Source organism: Eumetopias jubatus, unplaced genomic scaffold, assembly GCF_037043125.1.
Source record: "Eumetopias jubatus isolate StellerSeaLion01/CBP00866 unplaced genomic scaffold, mEumJub1_p1.0 scaffold_5, whole genome shotgun sequence".
NCBI lineage: Eukaryota > Metazoa > Chordata > Mammalia > Carnivora > Otariidae > Eumetopias > Eumetopias jubatus.
The window spans coordinates 57,848,274-57,865,175 of NW_028274811.1; the positions used below are offsets into that span (position 1 = coordinate 57,848,274).

The 16,902-nt window shown below is 37.9% G+C and overlaps 1 protein-coding gene across 4 annotated transcripts in view; it reads left to right on the forward strand.

Annotated features, from left to right (window-relative positions):
* The first annotated feature begins 3,940 nt into the window (after positions 1–3,940).
* Positions 3,941–16,902, forward strand: part of AGGF1 (angiogenic factor with G-patch and FHA domains 1) — a 55,175-nt gene continuing 42,213 nt past the window's right edge. For all 4 annotated transcript variants that reach the window (XM_028114454.2, XM_028114453.2, XM_028114451.2 and 1 more), the window contains exons 1-6: positions 3,941–4,502; positions 6,566–6,668; positions 8,074–8,282; positions 9,401–9,565; positions 12,069–12,257; positions 16,399–16,729. In XM_028114454.2, coding sequence (XP_027970255.1) covers positions 4,293–4,502; positions 6,566–6,668; positions 8,074–8,282; positions 9,401–9,565; positions 12,069–12,257; positions 16,399–16,729 — 1,207 coding nt within the window. In that variant the 5' untranslated portion in view covers positions 3,941–4,292. The remainder of the gene's footprint in view (positions 4,503–6,565; positions 6,669–8,073; positions 8,283–9,400; positions 9,566–12,068; positions 12,258–16,398; positions 16,730–16,902) is intronic.

Below are 16,902 nucleotides of genomic sequence, written 5' to 3' on the forward strand. Positions count from 1 at the left end.
TGTTGGCTACCCATTGAATCCAGCATAAATTATGACAGGTGAATGTTCATTAAATATAGAATTGATGACATTCTAAAAGAAATTGAATATAAATCAGGTTTTATTTAATTGACAATATTCCTCTGTTGCAGAATATGGGAATATCCCTGGTACTTGGCCTGCTGAAACTCACAGGATCCTGGAGTGGCTCTAGATCAGGTTGAGTATCCGTTATTGCCACATACAAAATACCCCCAAACTTCCAATAAATATCATTTATTATTTCTCCCAAGCCTGGGGTGAGTTGGTGGCCGGCTGATCTCCACTGGGATTGCCAATAGTCTGAGGGTTTCCTGAGACCTCTACTGTAGGCTGGCTTAGCTGGATTATCTCAGCTGGAACAGATCTGTTCCATGTGTCATTTATCCCCCATTTAAGGCCAACAGACACACCTGAGCATGTTTTTCTCCTGGCAATAGAAGAAATCCAAGAAAGCAAGCAGAAATACTAGGGCCTCTTGAGATGTAGGATTAGAACTGGTCCACAGTTCTGGAAATCATCTCATTCAGCTGGCCAAAGCAAATCACATGGCCAAACCCAGATTCAAAGGTGGAGGGGAGATTTTGCCTCTTTAGTGAAGAAGGGAACATACAGCCATTCTGGAAAGCAGCCTAGTGGAATAGAGTGAAATTAAATGTTTGCCCTAGGAACCAGAGATCACATGTCTTGCTACATATTCCAAAGAAATGAATGCACAGGCCAATAAAGTGGAATGAATAAGGGTTTTCATTGTGGTATCAATGGAGAATAATTGATATCTCAGTTGGAGATAACTTAGATGTTGACAATTAATGGATAAATTAAATGTGGTATACTTATACTTTGGAATAATATGCAGCACTTAGATGTGTATATAGCAATACGTACGAATTTTAAAAAACATCTTTTTACCATGGAAAAAATAAGAAACAGTTTAAGATTTAAAACCAAATACTAGGGGCACCTGGGTAGGTCAGTTGGTTAAGCATCTGCCTTCGGCTCGGGTCATGATCCCAGGGCCCTGGGATCAAGCCCCACATTGGGCTCCCTGCTCAGTGGCAAGCCTGCTTGTACTTCTCCCTCTGCCTGCCGCTTCCCCTGCTTGTGCTCACTCTTTCTCTGTCAAATAAAATAAAATCTTTAAAAAACCCAAATACAATTTATGTAAAATGAATACAGACACAAAACATATATAGATTTATATTTAAAGACATATAGCAGACATGTAAGAGTGGGTGCCCATTGGCAGAAAGGAGGTAATGAGACTGGGGACTGGGGATATAGAGTGACACTAAAACCAAACCAAAACAAAAAGATAGAGGAGCCATTCATGGGCCAATGTTGATAATGTGTTGTGAACTAAGAACTGTGACTACAATCTGAGGTACAAAATAGTAGCTAAGAAAATATTACAGAATCAAAATCAAATTGTGAAGAGTGTCAGCTAGTTTGCTCCTGTAGGGCACGGGCCCCGCCCACTACAGTAAGTCACTTTTGATATGAAAACTACCTCTGGTAAAAACTGCTGTTCACCTACTCACCCCATGCACTCCCCCCTCTCTTCCATATTTATAGAACCCCTTATTATTGGGAATAATGTGTCCAGCTTAGAAAGACACACATACACGCACACACACAATTCCTAGCCACACTTGTAGCAAGGGTGGGTGTTGAGATATAAACAGAACTCATTGAATGGGGCTTTGGAAGAGTCTTTTTCTTTTTTTAAGATTTTATTTTTAATTATTCTCTAAACCCAACGTGGGTCTTAAACTTACAACCCCAAGATCAAGACTCACATGCTCCACTGAGCCAACCAGACACCTCATGGGAAAGTCTTCTTGTCCAGTGCTATTTTGTACAGTGAATTGACCTGAAGGCTGGAACTAATGCTCTGAGACTAGCAGAGCAGAGACAGATGGAGCCTGGGTCCTGAAGACCTGGTGAAGCCACTAAACCAGCTCTGGAAGCCCGTTTCTGGACTTCTTTAATAGAATAACCTCCTAATTTGTTTAATAAGCCACTGTAGACTAACTGCTGTTTCTAACCTTAATGCAATTCCTGATACACAAGGCTCTCTCTTTTTTCTTAAAAAAAAAAAATTGTCACTCTTTTCTTCCAGACTAACAGAGGTTATAGACTAATAGCATGATGAGGCCAGAATTTAGGCTTAAATGGATTACCTTTAAGACAAGCCAAAGAAACACTGCTTCAGGTAGTAGCTAATAAGTATTTATTCATTTGCTAATTAAAGGTTAAAACTTGAAATTTCTCATCTGTAAAAACAGGACCTAGGAAGTACACTCTATCTTAAAGTTACCTTATAGGTGGTATTCATGGGATTTCCCCAAAGGTGGAGAAAGTGGCAAATATAGTTTTTATTTCAAACGGTTTTGATAAATTCTTGACTAGAGTCATAATGCATTAAGGCAAGTCTGAATTTTTTTTTTCCCAGCACATCTCTGTTTTACATCAGGGAGGACATGCTGTGTCTTCTCACTAAACAACCTTTCATGGCTAGATCACTGTTGCCTTGACATCAGGTGCCTTGTAGAAGGACTCTTAGGGGCTAAAGTATGTGTGCAGGACTGAGAAAAGGGAGATTCCCCACTGCAGGACTCACTGCCTGTGACTGAAGATGTGGGCAAGTGACAAAAAGCACACTGAACTGGGACACCAAACATGATTCTTTTGTTTGGCTGTGTTCAGCAAACATTTAAGGATACCTGCTCTGTGACAAGCACAGTGCTGGACCCTGGGAAAGGACTGGCAAGACATAGGCACTGACCTCCATAGGTCTCAGGCACAGCATTTTGAGCTCAGGCTATAATTCTAATCGACCTTGGTGAAGGAAAGGTGTTTCAGGAGGCCCTCATCAGTTTAAAGGCTGGTGAACAAATGCCAGTTCCAGACAGGTGTTACACCAAAGAAATCTGCTGAACCAGAGCATTTTTCTCTCCTACTTTAACAGAATCTAGCTGCTTATTCTCCCACCAGGGATGCTCCTCTCTGCAACTCAGACCTAATGAATCTGCTTTCATTTCCTGGGGGCCTAAACTCACGAAATCAGCAGAAATGGTAAATAAAAGCAGAGCATCAGAAAACGATGTTCTAGCCCTGGTCTAGCATTATCTCTATAAACCTTGACAAATTATTTTTCAGTGTTCTCATCTGGAAAGTGTTGTAAAGTGAAGAGCTGCAAAGTGAACTCTGTGCAAAAAGTGTGAAAACTTTTTGCTAGTAGGTGAAGGGGTACAAGACAGGACACCGCCCCTCCCCCCCGCCCCCATGCGCCACTTTGGCTTGCGGATTATCTGGAGCTTAAGTCACTTTAGACCCTGAAAGCTCAAGAGAAACTTTTGTCCTCCCTTAACCACACAGAAGAATCTAAATTGGGGTCTTTTCCAGATTAAGGGTTATTAACAGAGATAAATTTTATCTGAGTGAGCCATCTGTATGGTAGGCAAACATCTAATTACCATCTTATCGCTCTATGAAAGTGCCTTCCTTTCATCTGAAGTCCCAGACTCCTATCTCCTTTTTAGTTCAGAATGACATATATACCTCATTGTGCCTATTTTTGTAATTTCCACGTCTATGTGGAGTTCCTCATCCCTATGCCTATTAAATTTGATTTTTCTCCTGTCTCATGTGAATTTGATTCCTCGTGCAGCTAGAAGGACCTTTGAGGAGACTGGAATTCTTGCTCCCCGACATAGGCAAGTGCAAAAACCCAAGGCCAGAGGCAGCGACCTTCAAACTATCGCCAGGGCTAGGCTTTCAAACTGACTCTTCAAGCGCACAAGTACCCTAGCGCTAAGCTAGAGAGACTGCGCATGGGCCGTTAAGGCCCTTCCCAGGACCCGTAGCTTCCCTTTAGGTTTTGGTGCCGCCCACCACCAAAGCCCTCGTTTCCGGTTCAGCCCAGGAAGCTTCAGAGTGTTTCTGGCCTCCGCTTCCCTGGGCCGACCATTTCGCCAACGTTTTTCCAGGTCTTTCGGTTGCTGGGAAAGGTAGTTGCCAATAAAGTTTCCCTGTTTCAAAGTCTGGCAGATTGGGCCGGGCGCATCCTCTGTCCTCTTGCTCATTGCCCTTAGTCTTTTAGGCTACAGGCAAGGAGCTTCAAGGCGTCATGGCCAGGGGCCGGGCCGGCCCGGCCGGTCTGAGGCCAGCTTTCGTTGCCCGCTCGCTCTCATGGTTTTTGGCCCCCACGGCGTCCGCCTCAGCGTGAGCGCAGTCCCTCCGCGCCTACGGGCTGCCTTGCGCTGGACCCCATGGCCTCCGAGGCTCCGTCGCCTTCGTTGTCGCCGTCGTCGCCTCCCTCCCCTGAGCCTGAGCTGGCCCAGCTCAGGCGGAAGGTGGAGAAGTTGGAACGCGAGCTGCGGAGCTGCAAGCGTCAGGTGCGGGAGATCGAGAAGCTGCTGCATCACACGGAGCGGCTGTACCAGAGCGCAGAGAGCAACAACCAGGAGCTCCGCACCCAGGTGCGCGGTCCGCCTCCAGCCCCGCGCCCCATCCAGCCCAAGGGGAGGCTTCCGAAGCCTCTGATAGCCTCGGAAGGGCTCCCTGGCAGGGGCGCAGAACTGCTCTATAGAGTATCTGAAAGAAATAAAAGTTCACGTGTATTATAATTCCAAGTACATTGAAGCTAGTCTAAGAGTTAGGGTTCCTGGATTTGGATAAGTGCGCGAGCTGCTGGTGGGAAGTGAACTTCATTACCTTACTTTTCATTCTCACTTGTGACGTTCCCTTGGCATTAGGAACATTTATGTTATTTTTTATGCATCACTTTTGAGTTAAAGCTCTGGACTTGAAGCAGAATACCATTTATCACTCACTCGGTATGTGAACTGATGCTGAGCTCAGTTGTCCATAAAATGAGTGTTAGTACCACACAAGTGAAGGTTAAATCAGATTAAGCATGAACAAACAGTTTTAGAATTTTACAAACTGTTGAACACTATGCATGTGTCAGGTTGTTTTTCTGGGCATTTACCAGCTTGAGTTTTCTGGTGAAAGTAGGGGGGCTCAAACTGTCTTTGTTAGAGACACTACATGTTCATAAAATGGGGTAAAGATAAGTATTTAACTGTCACTTTTTAATTTTAAAAAGGAGCATAATATTTTTTCCAGCTTGATTTGTTGGGCAGTTACACTCTCCCAACAAGTTATTTCCCTGTAATTATTAATGTAAACTTGTGTAGTCCTTTGTAATATATTGGTATATTTCCTAAAACTGCACATAAAGGCTGTACACTGAAAAATCAGCAAACTTTGTTGTGTTTTTTTATCAAATGATCTATGAAAATAACTACTGAGATGTAGTGCATTCTGTCTGTTGTATAGGTTGTTAATATGACGTTATAGAAAATAGTGTTTGTGTAATAACTGGTTTTTGAACACTTAAAATGAATGCATAAGGACTCTGCTAGGAGACTACACATATGGTTAAACTATCATGAGGAAAGGGGAGCAAAATATCCCCTTAAAATTCCTTTTAAAAAACCCTTTTATAATTCTAAATTTTTATTTTATTTTTTTTAAAAGATTTTATTTATTTGACAGAGAGCGAGAGAGCACAAGCAGGGGGAGCAGCAGAGACTCCCCGCCGAGCAGGGAGCCTGATGCGGGGCTCGATCCCAGGACCCTGGCATCATGACCTGAGCGGAGGCAGACACTTAACCTACTGATCTGCCCAGGCACCCCTCTATATTTTTAATCTAAAGATCTAAAAGAGAACGTTTTTTCTAGCCTTTGACGGTGAGGTACAGGGAAGACAGGCCCTTCTGAGGCAGTCACCTCTCTTCCCTTCTGCTGCAGTTGTGTAGTCCTAAGACTACTGTCTTCTGTTTAAAGGAAAAAAATGCATTAAAGCATACAAGTGAGTATTAATATATTTAAGTGAATAGGTAATTCCAGGTGGAGGACCCTGAATAATACTAGATAATTTAATTTGATGAATGGGAATTAATGGTTTTTTAAACTAATTTTTTTTTTTTAAGATTTTATTTGTTTATTTGACGGAGAGAGACACAGTGAGAGAGGGAACACAAGCAGGGGGAGTGGGAGAGGGAGAAGCAGGCTTCCCGCGGAACAGGGAGCCCGATGCGGGGCTCGATCCCAGGACCCTGGGATCATGACCTGAGCCGAAGGCTGACGCTTAACGACTGAGCCACCCAGGCACCCTTTTAAACTAATTCTTTAGGAAGAACTGCTAACTGATTAAAAATTTTAGTATAGAAACATTCTTACTGTTAGAAATAAGGGAGCATCTTCACAAAGTCCTCTTAATTTAGTTCACGTAAGTTCATTTTGGAGGGAATATTTTGAGGTTAAGCAAGAGAGTATAAGAATAAAAACATTTCCCTCTACAAATGTGAAAGGTGAAAGAAAGTTAATTATAGTATTTTTAATTTTTCTGAAAAGGAAACTAGCTGCTTTGGTACTAAAACTTCAAGAAAAATAATTATTGTAATTTCAGGAGAATGGTGTGTATATTATTAGATTGCTAAATGATTTAATTTCCTAAAGCTGTGTTTTCTTTTAGGTAGAAGAGCTCAGTAAAATACTCCATTGTGGGAGAAATGAAGACAATAAGAAGTCTGATGTAGAAGTTCAAACAGAGAACCACCCTGCTTGGGCAATCTCAGGTATTCGGCTTATAGTGAGGATATCTTAGTGCTGTTACATTCACATCATGCTAAGTTGGAGTTTTCTTTAAATTTAAAACAGACATACATCTAGATCTGAGAACTGTTATGTTGACTTCTCATATGATTTGGTATTTTCAGATAATCTCTGTGTTCTTCTGGTGGGAAAATAGAAATGTTATTCTCTAAATATATAATAATGCTAATGTGTTTTTGGTGGCACTTTAACTGAGTAGTGTTTGCTGTGCTGTGAACCATTTACTCATGTCTGGCCTTCCTTGAGACCAGGCACATGTATTTTCTTGTTGATGCATTCCACTTAGCATTGTGTTCAGTGTCAGTGTCTTAGGCCCTTATGGGAGTGATAGCTCACAGCCATGACCTCATGAGTGACATTGTGAGGCAAAATAACTGAGCAACTGAGTTTTAATAAATAGGGATCAGAAGAAACGATCTTTCCATTAAGTTTTGCCTTGTTTTATTCAGTATGTAATTTAACTAAATTGCTAAACACAGCATTGTTATTAACATTACATATTTGTATGATATATTTTATTTATTTATTTTTTAAAGATTTTCATTTATTTGACAGAGAGCGAGCGAGGGAACACAAGCCAGGGGGTCAGGTGGGGGAGAGGGAGAAGCAGGGAAGCAGGCTTCCCGGTGGGGAGCAGGGAGCCCAGTGTGGGGCTAGATCCCAGGACTCTGGGATCATGACCTGAGCCGAAGGCAAACACTTAATGACTGAGCCACCCAGGTGCCCCCATGATATGTTTTTTTTAAGTCATCATTATGAGAGAAATATGACAGTAAAAACAACCCTTGGACTTTTTTTTTTTTTTAAAGATTTTATTTATTTGACAGAGACACAGCGAGAGAGGGAATACAAGCAGGGGGAGTGGGAGAGGGAGAAGCAGGCTTCCCGCGGAACAGGGAGCCCGATGCGGGGCTCAGTCCCAGGATCCTGGGATCATGAGCTGAGCCGAAGGCAAATGCTTAACGACTGAGCCACCCAGGCACCCCATAACTCTTGATCTTTATTTCCATTGTCATTTGATAATGCAACAGTATTCAGGTAGTATGTGATTGAGAGTTGCTCTTTTTTTTGACAGAACAAAACCTATTACCTGTTTTCTTTTTTTATTCTTGCTATGGAAATCCAAATCTACCTTTTTTTTACTTTTATTTTGACAGCGAGGATACTGAAGGTGACATTAGAATCGAAGATACATACTTCTGCCATTTTATCTGCACCATCCATTTAATCGTTAAATTGTATACAGCTGTAAAAATATGATATGTTAGCATTATGTGCTGTTTTATGTTCAGTGCTGGTGGTTTGGAATTAACTTCTCCTTGTATACATTTTTCTAATATGATATCACCTAATTTGCTTTTGCTACAGATTATTATTATCAGACATACTATAAGGATGTTAGTCTTCCAAATAAAGTGGCTGAACTCTCAGTTCAGCAAGGTCAGGATATCGAAGCTTCTACTTTTAATTCTGAAGACCAGTCACAAATAGAAAATGATGCTTACACTGGTACCGATATAACAGAACATGTTAAATGTGCAGAAGAGGACCATTTTGCCTCAAATTCAGATTCACAGGTAATGAGATGCTTAACATGAAACTCTTGATGCCCAAAATGTATCATTTATTGTTATATAGAAAAAGAGACTTCTTTAGTCCATTACAACATATACAAGGTTTATAAACGTTCTATGTGTAATGATACAGTGAATATTACAGTTTTTAAGAAACAAAAACTAGAATTTATTAATATGTGTAATCGTTTTTCTACTCTGTTCTAAAAATTAATGATGTACATAAACTAAAAGAAAATTTGTCTCTGTATTTTCACTCAGTCAAAAAATTTGGGCAACAGCCACAATATCATGTTCATACTAATTTTTTTTTTATATTTTATTTTTATTAGAGAGAGAAACAGCATGAGAGGGGAGAGGGTCAGAGGGAGAAGCAGACTCCCCACTGAGCTGGGAGCCCGATGTGGGACTCGATCCCAGGACTCCGGGATCATGACCTGAGCCGAAGGCAGTCGCTTAACCAACTGAGCCACCCAGGCGCCCCCTAATTTTTTTTTAAAGATTTCATTTTTTTAGTAATCTGTCCATCCAACATCGGGCTCAAACTCACAACCCCAAGATTAAGAGTCTCACGCTCCACTGACTAAGCCAGCCTGGTGCCCCCACGTTAAAATATTTTTAATGCTTACTTTATGTCATACATCTTGCCACTCTTGCCTGAGTGTCATATAAATTTTTTTTTTTGTTTGAAGCAGGATCCCAGTAATTCCAGGATCCCAAGATTCAGTATAACTTTTTGGTGTGTGATATCTCACGTTATCTATAGCTTTTTCCTCCATCTCTCTTTTTCATATTTTTTTTTCCCTTTGAACCTGTAATTATTCTTAAAGAATATTTCAGAGTCTGTATTTTGTAGATAACTATCTTATGGTATCAGGCATCTGTTTTTGAGTAATAGTCACACACTTTTAATGTCTTCAAAACTAGGTTAAATTGAATTAACACTAGTAACTTTTTTGAGGTGAACCAAACTGCAATTGATAGTCATCTCTTTCCATTGCAGAAATTAAAGCCTTATTGTTTAAAATTGTTTTAAGTCTATTTATTGTTCTAATTCGGCTAACTTTTAAAGTGATAGAAGGAAGTTTTTGTCTTATTTGACATGAATGTACCTTACCTAGGAGCCAGCATCTGTATTAGCAGCAGAAGATACGTCCTTAGAAGGTTCTTCATTAGCTGAAAGTTTGAGAGCTGCAGCAGAAGCTGCTGTGTCTCAGACTGGATTTAGTTATGATGAGAACACTGGACTGTATTTTGATCACAGCACTGGTTTCTATTATGATTCTGTAAGTATCTTGGACTGTTTAATGTTATATGGTTGTATACTTGCTGCTTGATACCAAGTATTAAACCCTAAGCTGAATTAAGAAAAGCAAGAAACTGCATTGAAAAATTATATTTGATTCAAAGTTATTTGACATGAGTAAAGAGTTGTAAAATAGCTACATTTCTGTGTTTTTAATTAAATAAGTTAATTGTGATTGTATAAGTATTTCTTATACTTAAGAAAGATCTGATCTTTTATATGTAAAGTAACACACAAAAATGTTAGAGCATTTTTTAATAAAAGCAGATAGTTAACTACATTGTTGTAAAGTGTTTAAGAACTTAAACGAACATTTTTTTCATAGAATTTTAAGGAAGTGACATTGTTAATTCTAGGCTTGGTGTGAAGTTTTTAAAAATTGTTTCAAGTACTTATGAATCCATTCGAACTCTAGAGGAAACCTTTTTTTTGAATTCTCAATAGCATGTTTATTATTAGTTTAAAAGTTCTGTGGCTTTTAAGCATTTCACTTTAAAAAAAAATCAACATTAGGACTGAGAACTAGGGAAATTTGTGTGGAATCAAGACATGTAATGGACCACTAACTAGGACAGAAGCTAAAAATAAAGTTCTTGATTTATAATTCAGTGTTACGGCTGTTGACATCTGGTACTTAATTGTATTTCATTCAGGATTTGATGACAATGACGATGGAACTTACATACCTATATACCTCAGCCTTAGTGGTCTAGGAATGTGATCTGGTCCTCAGAAATTATCGAATGTGGTACCCAAAAGTGAAGCAGATTTTCACCATTCCAGTCACTGGAACTATTGTTAACTAATCTAGGGAATATAATGATAATACTAAATATCTTAGAAAAGGATTTCATTAGCTTGTTGGTTTGTACTTGGTATACTTTCTAAATCTCTTATAAAGAGAGAATTTTCTTTCACAGGAGTATGCTAATTGACCATGCTAATCAATGCCCAGGAACTTAATGTTTAAACTCTTATTACCAAAGAGACTAGCTATTACTTGTTTGGTTTTGAGGAAAATACAGAGTTCACAAGTATATGATGTTAGTCTTCATCATTCTTCTACCTTCCTTTCTGTATCTTTCCTCCTGACATCTCTTCTGTAAATGGTTAGCTATATTCTGTTGCTTATATGTTTCAGTAAATTAGGGACTTCATTGTTTTGCCCTTTTTATTGTACTAGTTTTCATTTTAGTGTAATTAAATAGTTTTTCTTAAATTTTTGAAAATGTGTTTTAGACTGAAAGACATAAGAGATAAAACAAATTTGAGTTGTGAAAGTTTTGTTATCACTGGTAATAAAGATTAGAAGGCTTCCATTCAGTTTTTTAGTTATGGAAAAGATTGAATTCTAAATTTTTTTTTTAAGATTTTTATTTATTTATTTGACAGAGAGAGACACAGCGAGAGAGGGAACACAAGCAGGGGGAATGGGAGAGGGAGAAGCAGGCTTCCCGCGGAGCAGGGAGCCTGATGCGGCGCTCAATCCCAGGACCCTGGGATCATGAGCTGAGCCGAAGGCAGACGCTTAATGACTGAGCCACACAGGCGCCCCTGAATTCTAAATATTTTTGTAAGAGATCCGTAAAGTGAATTAAAGACAATAAATTGCAGTAATATCACAGAAAAATATTCTTTTCCAGGCAGTTTTACTTGCTTAACCTTAGTATATCATAAGACATTTCCGTATCTTATCTGCATCAATTTATAATGTAAATAAAATATACACTGTTGAATTAAATCTTGGTTATAGAGTATGGGCCAGTATGTAATAAATACAGACGTTTACATAATTTTTTATCTTTCCAGTTTTTATCCATGATTTGCCAAAATTCATTTTTTGCATGGTTCTTTTACTTATTACTTACAGTAGAACTAATTAATGAAGACAGTCTGTTTCTTTATATAAAATGTTGTCTTTGAGCTTAATTTTATTTTTGAATTTTTCTTCAGGGCTTTTAGTCATGAACACTAAAAAGCAAGTATTGGTTTTATGACACTGAAAGGAGGGTTGGGGGGGTTTATACCAAACCATTATTGTGTAATCATAAGGATAATGAGTCTGGAATTACTTTTTCTGTGGTCAGCTTTTTCTGATGCATGCCTTAGTTTTCATGACTTCTGAAAGGTTTTTTGTTATCATTTTCATTAATGTATTAAGTTGAACCATATGAAATTGCTGCTTCTCTAAGTTTGAAAATGATTAAATATTGGCAGTTTCTTGAGATTCAATTTAATATTTAAATGTATTCATTTTTTGTACTAGGAAAATTAGAGCAAATATTGAATGGTAAAGTATTTTGGAAACTCAGGAGCATTTTTCACTCTGTCATCTTTACTCATTATCTTCAGAAAATAGTAGAGTTCTTAAAAGAAAGAAACATTGACTATTTTTTAATATATTTGGCATTGTTATTAAGTTTATTTTTTTATTTTATTTCGTCGTACCTGACTAGAACTTACCGTTTTCTTGACTTTGAAAGGAAAATCAATTATATTATGATCCTTCCACTGGAATTTATTACTACTGTGATGTGGAAAGTGGTCGATACCAATTTCATTCTCGAGTTGATTTGCAGCCTTATCAGACATGTGGCACAAAACAAAGTAAGGATAAAAAATTGAAGAAGAAAAGAAAGGATCCAGATTCTTCTGTAACAAATGAGGAAAAGGTAATGTCTTCATAATTTTAAAAATTTACTTAATGATGATATAATTATGTCAGAGTTTTTGATGAAACTGAAAATCATCATCTAGTAACTCGGTATTTCAAACATACCCATTAAGATATCAAAATCTATCAACCAAGGAGCATTCACAGGGGGCACAGATGGACTTTTTCACAAATTCTTAGTCACTAGAAATAAAAGGAATTTCTTAAAAGTCTGAGGGAGGTAGATTTAGGGCAGATAAAATACTCATGTGTTACATAATTTGGAAGAAGAACCATCAGACCCTCAACCAATAAGTTGATGTTGCGGCGCCTGGTCACTCACTCAGTTAAGGGTCTGCTTTTGGCTCGGGTCATGATCCTGGGATCCTGGGATCAAGCCCTGCGTGAGGCTCTCTGCTCATCGGGGAGTCTACTTCTCCCTCTCCCTCTGTGCTCTCTGTCCCTCACTTGCTGTCTCAAATAAATAAATAAAATCTAAAAAAAAATTATAAGTTGGGCGCCTGGGTGGCTCAGTCGGTTAAGCGACTGCCTTCGGCTCAGGTCATGATCCTGGAGTCCCGGGATCGAGTCCCGCATCGGGCTCCCTGCTCAGCGGGGAGTCTGCTTCTCCCTCTGACCCTCTTCCCTCTCGTGCTATCTCTCATTCTCTCTCTCTCTCAAATAAATAAAATCTTTAAAAAAAAAATTTATAAAAAAAATAAGTTGATGTTATTGCACAATTCACAATAAAAGCACAGATTGTAAGTAGACATAGATAAAAGTTCTGCTTCTTAGTCATGTTGAGCAATTTCTTACCTGTTATGTTAGCAAACATTAAATCAGTTGCTAGCAAATATAGGATATGTATGTATTTATTAGAAGTGGAAATTGGTGTCGTTTTTTTTTTTAAGGATTTATTTATTTTACAGTGAGAGAACAGGAGGAGAGGCAGAGGGAGAAGAGAGAATCCTCAAGCAGACTTCCCACATTGTGGGGACCCCAGTGCAGGTCTTGATCCCACAACACTGAGATCATGACCTGAGCCAAAACCAAGAGTTGGTGGCTCAACCGACTCAGACACCCAGGTGCCCTTGGTGTCTTTTGGGAAAAGTAGATTGGCCATTTGTATCAATAACCATAAAAATGTTAATATTCTTTAAATGGAAAATCTCATTTCAGGTAATATTTTTAAAAATCCAAAGAGGGGTGTCTGGTGGCTCAGTCGGTTGAGCGTCCGACTCTTGATTTCAGCTTAGGTCACGATCTCAGGGTTGTGAGATCTAGCCCCATATTGGGCTCTGTGCTCAGCATGGAGTCAGCTTGGGATTCTCTATCTCCTTCTGCCCCTTTCCTTGCTCATGTTCGTGCATGCGTGTGCTCTGTCTCTGTCTCTCAAATAAACAAATAAAATCTTTAAAAAAAAATCCAAAAAAAGAAAAATGCCTTTGTGTAGTTATATAGCAATATTTTTAAGAACAGAAAAAAATTAAGCGTTCAAATGGCCTGCAAGATATTGGTTAAGAAAATGATAGTATGTTTAATTGAAAAGCATTCTTTAGGCCTTAAAATGGTAATTCATAAAGATGGGGGAATTTAAAAAATGCTTCTGATACAAGGTTAAATTTAAAGAAGGAAGATATAAAAAACGTTACCAGTGCTCTTATGTGTATTCCCCAGACAGATAAGGTTGGTGCTTTATATGCCAATTTGTTATATTGGCATTTTGTGAATTGTGGCAACTACTAGATACTTCACTCTTAAAATTTTATCTAATATTTTTCTCTTAACCAAAGAGAAAAGTTTTTTAATGTATGATACTAAAGTTCACATATGGAATTAGGTTTCCTTTGGATTTACTTTCTCTATTTGATTTGTTTGTATTTCTCTTATTTTCACTGACATACCTAGGAATAAAAGAGAATGTGACTAAATAGTAAAAATGATTTTTCTGTTTGCTTTCAAGACCTCTGTTTTAATGATTTCTACCTGTTGCTAGTAGTTGAACTATTTGAAAGTATAGGTTTTGAAAGTACTTCTAACAATAGATAAGAGCATAGAGGGTCCTTAAATGACTTTTCCTGACAAACTAGAGAATGAAATTTGAAAGTGTTTTGTGAGATTTTAGCTCCCATAACTGCTCTTCTTTACCATCCTTCTTCAAAAATGTGTGAACTCTAGGATAGGAACTTAAAAACAATCCTGATAGGATTTTGAGAATTCCCCAAAGATTCTAAAAGGTAGCTGTGAAGCATGGGAGACCATTTAAGACATCGTCATCTTTTTTTTTTTTTTTATTAAGATACTCTTGAACCTCACTCTTTGCGAGTGGGGGTATGGTGGAAAGAGATTGGCATAAATAACTTGAAATATGCATATATGCCTCAATGTCCACATGTGGGCCTCCATTCTTATTTCTTAATGAATATTTATCTAACATTCTGGACTGGTAGATGGTTTTTAAGAATAGCACCTTTGGCATTTTCACTCACTCCCACTCCACATATGTTTTCCTATAAGCAGTAATAATAATATAATATACAGGATTGGAAACTGCTTTTTTTTTTTTTTTTAAGTAGATACAGGTAGGGGAATTTTTGCCTATAATTCACAGTGGCCTTTAAAGCTCCTCATAGTTTTTCAGCTTGTTTTCCTTGTTCTTGCCTTTGATGAGTTTGTATTGCTGGGAGCATACATACTTTATCATACTGTGAGTGTTTAGCTGGTCTCCAAACTGAATTTATGCTACTGTTAAAAATATGTGTTTAAGATGCTCTCATATTTTATAAAATAACAGAAGACCATATGAATTCACTTCATCATGTTGCTTTAGGTAGAAAGAAAATTCAGAGTATGTTACAAACCAAAGCAAAATAACTGATTCTTTTAAGTTTAAAATAATAGATTTGTTTATTTGTCATAAGGTATGCCTACTCTACATGTATAATAAATAATAAAAGGCTTATGCTTGCTAATTTGGAATTTTAGAATAAAAGAGATGTAATGGATTCATCTATACTTTAAATTGTTTTGTATAATCAGACCAACTATATGAAAGTACTAAATGTTAGTAAAACTGTAGCTCTGCTACTTTAGGTGAATCTGGATCTTTGTAAAAATTTTTTTAAAGATTTATTTATTGAGAGAGCACGCATGTGTGCCGTGCGCAAGTCAGGAGAGGCAAAGGGAGAGAGGCTGGGCGTGGAGCCCAACTTGGGGCTCGATCCCACAGTCCATGAGATCATGACCTGAGCCAAAACCAAGAGTTGGATGCTTAACCGACTGACCCACCAGGCATCCTACATCTGGATCTTTAAATCGCTGTTGTAATTAAAGCTGATTCTGTATTGTATGTGTTTTGATTTGATTATTGGTTAGAAGTTCAAAAACAAAATTTAGGGTAAATATATTCTCTAGGCTTGCACTATCCAATAAGGTAGCCAGCCACTAGCCTCATATGGCTGTTGAGCACTGGAAATGAGGCTCGTCCTAATTATGGTGTTTTGTTAAGTATAAACTACAGTATACTCAGTTTTGAAGACTGAAAGTCTTGAAGTACAGAAAATCCATGTAGAATATTTCATTAATAGTGTTATAGTGATTAAATGTTATTTATGTATAATAAAAGATAATATTTTGTAAATACTGGAGAGATAAAAGGAATTTCACCTGCTTTTGCCTTTTTAATGTGGTTACTAGGACATTTTAAAGTATATATATACACACACACACACACAGATGTATATAGCTTGCATTGTATTTTTGTTGGACATGGACAGAAGTGGGCTAGGCCGTCGCATGGTCCAAGCAATATGTGATAAGGGCCTGGACTGGGACAGTTAGGGAATAGTTAAGGAGAATTGGGATAAAGTGTAAACAGTCTATAGCACTTGGAAATGGATTCCATGTGGTAGTTAAGGGGATGTCAAAGATAACTATAAGATTGTTGATTTGGGTGATAAGAGGATGGGTAATGTCATTAAGTAAGAAAGAATATGAGAGGAAGAGGGGGTTATAGGTAATAGCTATTGGTATTTCATATATAATGTTGTACATATATCTTCACTAATTTTTTGAGACATTTAGCATTAAACGTTAGAAGATGGTCATGTTTAAGGTATTTTCCCCTTGTTCCCACCTCCCCCCCACCTATGTCTTTCCAGGATTTGAATTCAGAAGATCAAAAAACATCCAGTGTTGAACATATAAGCTGCAGTGAGGGAGAAGATTTTGCAAATATGAAAAAGAAGGCCAAAATAGACATTCATTACAAAAATAGTCCCCCCAAATTTATTGTTCCAGTTAGCGGAAAGACTACAGAATCTTCTCTTAATGAAAACATTTATAATTCAACATCATTTAAAGATGAGAAAATCATGGAGACTGATAGTGAGCCAGAAGAAGGTGAAATTACAGACTCTCAGACAGAGGACAGTTATGATGAAGACATTACCAGTGAAGACAATGTAACTGCAGAAGATAGTGAGGATGAAGGTAAGTAAATAACTATTGTTTAATTTTCTGTAAATAACCCAGTCTGGTCATTGTAAAAGAGCAACAGAGTTAAAAATGTTAGTAACTCTTGTATTTGCCAAAAAATAAGCGGACTGTTTTAAACATTATTTTGTATATGTGTGTGTGTGTGTGTGTGTGTGTATTTTTTGAGA